The sequence below is a fragment of the Lotus japonicus genome, chromosome 2 (genome assembly GCF_012489685.1).
Source record: "Lotus japonicus ecotype B-129 chromosome 2, LjGifu_v1.2".
Lineage (NCBI taxonomy): Eukaryota > Viridiplantae > Streptophyta > Magnoliopsida > Fabales > Fabaceae > Lotus > Lotus japonicus.
The window spans coordinates 78,639,027-78,644,208 of record NC_080042.1 but is presented as its reverse complement, the minus strand read 5'-3'; the positions used below and the strand labels follow the sequence as shown (position 1 = coordinate 78,644,208).

Below are 5,182 nucleotides of genomic sequence, written 5' to 3'. Positions count from 1 at the left end.
GTAACAACAGCGGTGACGGTGGCGATAGTACGTAGTGACATAGTAGTTGCGGCGGTGGTGGAGGGTGATGGTGTGGTGGTTGTGGCAGTGGATCAAATAAATTCAAGTAGCTTATACATCACACTTTAAATCTACTACTTCTTATTTGCAAGTTTCAATTTCACTATTCCTTCAAAACCACCAATCGCTGCTCGCCACGTGTCTGCAGCTTTAACAAGTTTTTTTTTTTCAGTTGGAACTTGGGAAACGACGTCGTTCTCCCTTTTTCACTGTGACTCCCCTACGATGACGAACCCCAATTTGCAGTCCTTCCTTCTGCACTCTTCACGCCGCCTCCTCTTTTCCCATCACCTTCTCTCTTCCCCTCGAACCCACCACCACCGACCACCTCCACTCGGGTCCATTCAGCGCTGCCACCACCTCCTCTTTTCCCATCACCACCGCACCAGCTCCTCTCTTCCCCCTCAAACCCACCACCACCGACCACCTCTTCACCGTCAGAATTGTGCCGCCACCTTCAACACAACCTAAATTGAGCACCACCGCCATCGCTCCCTTTCTTTCCAGATCGTGCCGACGCCGCCGCCCTTCCGTACTTTTTCCCCGATTTCTCGCTTCCTCTGTATCAGTGTCACCGATTTCCCCCGTTTCCAGCGGTTACCGACGTCACTCAGCGCAAAAGACTTACTTTCCACGACCCTCGGTGTGCTCCCACGGATTCTCCGGTGATGGCCATCACATCTCCCTGTCTACTATTACGTGGGTAAGCCTTTGTAACAATTCTTTTTTGTACTTCAACCCACTGTATCTTAACCCTTCTCATACGTTTTCTCCTAATTTCGTCCTTTTTATGTATTTTTTATCTGATATAGTTGATTAGATGTGCATTTTTTTTAGGGGATTTGGTACTTGGTTTAGCACTTCTCATACGTTTCCTCCTAATTCCATCCCATTGTTATCTTCGATTCTTTCATTTTTTATGCATCTATCATTTCTATTCTGAGCAGAAGTTGAGATTAGGTATGTAGATGTAGATGGAGGGTTATAGGTGGAAGGCTTTACAGAGACTCTTCTATTATTTTGTTTCTTCAGATAGATTTGGCTATAAATATCCCCTTAGTTCTCATTCACACTTTACCTCCCCTTCCGGTTAGCTCTGCTATTTAACCCTTTTATTTGTGTGTTATGAACTCTTTAGATGATCAGCACTATTAATTCAATCAGGAGTAACAAAAGATTCAGGATTCGTGTGTTATCAACTGTTCTGCAAAATATTTTGTCTTGCCATTTGTTGCCTTGCCTGATTTCTTTTCTCTTTTTCTCAGATATGTGTATTCTGGAGCTCTACTTTTGTAAATCAAGGTTCTGCTGGAGCAACTAATAAAACTATGCAGAAAGGGCAATGGTAATTGTGCAGGAAGGTAATTTTGCAGCTAATTCATTTGATTATATCACAATTTGAAAGCTTATTTTAACTTTTGTAAGTTTACATGATTAATTTTCTTTAAATTTCATGTATCTCATTCATTTTAAGTAGTTTTTAGATCCTAAATGTGAAGAGGTCTGAATATCAGTTTGGTACTTGATTAAATGTTTGGCTTTGTTTATAATCGTGATTGTGATGATGGTCCAACTTCAATCTTTATCCTATTACGAGAACTATTTATTATTTTGAATGGTGGTTGAATCATTGGTGGAAGGACTTTGAAGTCAATAAATATGAGATTGGATTATTCATAATTTGTCTTGGGCTATTTTTTATAATATTATAATGGAGAATCTGTTGAAGATCTTAAAACCTTCATTGTTTGCAAAAGTTTTTAATTTTTGTTTTGGACATTTTGTATTGTTGTGCTTTTGGTATCACACTCGTGTTTTAGTTAGTTGTATATAAAATGGTCTGGTTTACTCTCCCTTCATGGCTGTGTTTTTCCTTATTCTTCACATGTTCTTGAAAGCCAATTGCTGAAAGGCATGAAGCTATTTTAATTTTAGAATATTAGAGAATTTGATATTTGATATTAAAACCTTCAGAGCTCACATAATGTTTTATTCAAGTGTTCACAACAATTGTGTAAAAACAGGTCAGCTTCTTTTATTCAAGTGTTCACGTTTCCAATAAGATGACATACTCCATTGATCATACAAATAGTTACCTGTTACCCTATTAATATTTTAATTATCTCCTATTGGTTATAGACTATAGAGTAATGAGCTTTTCCCTTTTCATTCTCTATAAATACTCCCATTGTTTTGTTGTTTTCCCATCCTCATCCTCAAATCCTCAATTGATATTGCATATGAAGTTGTGAGTTATACTGATACTGATGTCTTTTAATGATTCTATATTGTTGGTCCATATTCCTGGTATTACCCCTTTGGAAGCATTATTTAATTGCTTATAACGCCCTCTTTTTTAAGAGGTATTAGTCATGATTAGAGTTTTTTATACTTTCTTAGCTTGAATCATGTTCTGATCACACATTTCTCTTCTTTATTGTTATTATAGACAGAAAAGTGAGACCAAATATTACATGTTTCCTTTTCAATGCTAATCATTTACATAGTTGGTTGATTATAACCATAACACATGGATGGAACATGGATGCTAATCTTTGATTTGACATTTTTTTATTTGATTTGTCCTTCAACTGTTGACAGTTTATTTAACATTATCCAACAGCGTTCAGGTTGCCTTGGCAGTACTCTAGCTGTGATGAAGAAATCATCGAAATTTCTTCCGATACATGCTTTGTTTTGGCTTTTACTTTTGAAATGAAAAGATTGGATGTTTTTTTTATTCTATGATTAAGAATATATCGCCAAAAGTGTACCCCGCGCTATATAGTATTTTGATTTAGTCCTTGGAAATAATAACATTTAATTCTTTTTTTAATGTTTCACTTTCTATGTGCAATTTACCTGCCTTGAAGATTACTTTTTGTTTTCTGATCACAGGCATAACTTTGGCATGTAATTATAATTAGTAAAGCATTAGAAGTATGTTATGCCGGTTATTTCTCTCAATATTGGTATTTGTGCTAAATTCTATATATGTAGGTCATTGGCTGGTCAATTTGGTTTCTGAGTATCTCTTTTTGGAGAAAATTTGGGCCAAGGATGAAAGCACATTAAAGGTACGAGTTTCTAAATTATAATTACAAGCTATACCCTTTTATATGATAAAGATACTTGCTTTTGCTTGCCATATTATTTTCTTCTTACATATGCAGCAATATATATGAAATGACTAGGAACCCCTGAATAAGCTTTAGTTTGTATTCTGGAATTTAAGTGTTTCATTACTCTTTCTGCAGTCATGCCTCCAACGGCTGAGTGATTTCCCGCTTCCATTTTGGTTGGCTCTATTTGTAGAAGGAACACGCTTTACACAGGCCAAACTCTTAGTTGCACAGGAATATGCAACCTCCACTGGATTGCCTGTTCCGAGAAATGTTTTGATTCCTACAACTAAGGTGATGTATAACTATTTTTTCCGCTTCATTTGTCTTCAAACTTCCCTTGCATTTATTTTTCATACGTTGCCTAGATTTGAAGCTATACTATTTTGATCTGATATAACTACCAGGCTTAACTGTTCCATGTATAGCATCTATCACTTGCAAATCGTAGCAGCATTGTCTATGAAACTGTTACTATTGTTCTGCTTGTGATTAAGTTGATTTCATTCTAGCGAGCAAGGGTAGCTAAAAGTTTAATTCAGTTTGGTGGTTTTGTGGATAACACATTCATGAATCACATGCTAGCTAGGTTCATATGGTCATAGTGAATCGATTGATGCAATTTTTTGAGGACTGAAACAAAATGATTCAAGAGGAGTAGCTAAACATAAGCTATTCAAATTTGAAGCATTTTTATATATTAGAATATTTAAGGATAGAGGGAAAGGAGGCAGTTAGAGGAATTAGTTCTATGGTATGTCGATTAGGTACAGTTTGAGAATTTAGTATTGAGAGGGAATATGGTCATATGGTTTAGAAATATTGGTAATTATGGAAGGATTCTTCAGTAAGTTAGGAAGTTTAAATAAAAGTTTTTCATATTCTCAGTTTTTAATAAAACAGTTTATTTCCTTTGTAGGTATTAGTTTCTCATTTAACTTCCCTGGGTTTCCTAATCCTATCCTAACTACATAGTGAAAATGGCCCAATGTTTTTTGTTTCTTTTCCAAATTTAATTAGTTGCTATGTTCTTCTGAAGCACCAAAAAAAAAAGTTGCTATGCCTTTCTTTATATTTTAGATAATGATTAATCTAAGATGGAGAAAAGTTCAATTTTAGATTAGCTTGGATGAAATGATGTACTGGTCACCCTTAGGTCTTAAGTTCTGTTTTTTAATAGCTAAATTAATTAATGCTAAACAAAGTCTTTTACATTTGCAGAATTGCTGGACGTCAATGGCACCTAAATAACCTGAAAACAATAAGGACCCTTCGATGGTGTGGGTTGATCCGGTGATAGTTGATTTGGTGGTTGTGGCTCGGTGGTGATGGGAAGAGAGGAAGTGGTGGCGGCGCTGAGTGGAGGAGGTTGCGGCGCGATTAGGGAGAATGAGGTGGTGGCCGCGCGACTTAGAGTTTTGGGAGAAGAAGGAGAGAGAGAGAGAGAGAGCTGAGTGTTTCTGTACCGGTTGTTAGGGTTCTCTGTTGGTGTATGTTTTATAATTATATGGGTTCTGAAAACCCTAAAACTTTGGCAGCAAAATTAATTGCTTTATGTAATTTTCTCTACTATTTCTCGCGAATTATTTACTTTATTGTTGTTCTGAATTTTTCTATTTTTTCAAAGCTTGATACAATTTACTTATTGAAGTTGGGACTATATAATGTGGGGTGTGTGTTGTTGGTATAGGTCATATATGGTCTCACTGCCTGTAGTGATGTTGTTTGTTGCTGAGTTGATGAGTTTTGAATTGTTGCTGGAATTGAGCGTGCAAGGAAGAGTTTATGTTTTCTTGACCAAGCCCCACTCTTCTTATGTATCTTTGGCTGGTAGTATAATTCCTCAAGAGATGGTGGTGGGGTGTTGGATTTTGGTTAAGTGATTAATGAAGTATCGAACTTTATGTTTTGCCCCTGGATATGATTGTACTTGATATAAAACACATTGGTTCCATTCCATGTGTAAAAGTACTACACTACATTAAATATATTTTTTATAA

The 5,182-nt window shown here is 36.2% G+C and overlaps 1 protein-coding gene across 1 annotated transcript; it reads left to right on the top strand.

The window, feature by feature from the left end:
• The first annotated feature begins 257 nt into the window (after nucleotides 1-257).
• On the top strand, nucleotides 258-4,756 carry LOC130735724 (1-acyl-sn-glycerol-3-phosphate acyltransferase 2-like). The gene is made up of 5 exons (XM_057587631.1): nucleotides 258-763; nucleotides 1,326-1,421; nucleotides 3,061-3,137; nucleotides 3,318-3,476; nucleotides 4,404-4,756. Exons 2-5 carry the CDS (start codon nucleotides 1,403-1,405, stop codon nucleotides 4,431-4,433), a joined length of 285 nt encoding a protein of 94 aa, XP_057443614.1. The 5' UTR covers nucleotides 258-763; nucleotides 1,326-1,402; the 3' UTR covers nucleotides 4,434-4,756.
• The last annotated feature ends 426 nt before the right edge of the window (nucleotides 4,757-5,182 follow it).

Coding starts and splice junctions, on each gene's coding strand:
- LOC130735724 (XM_057587631.1), top strand. Junction 3,138..3,317: donor AGGATGAAAGCACATTAAAG/GTACGAGTTTCT, acceptor CTCTTTCTGCAG/TCATGCCTCCAACGGCTGAG. Junction 3,477..4,403: donor TTTTGATTCCTACAACTAAG/GTGATGTATAAC, acceptor TTACATTTGCAG/AATTGCTGGACGTCAATGGC.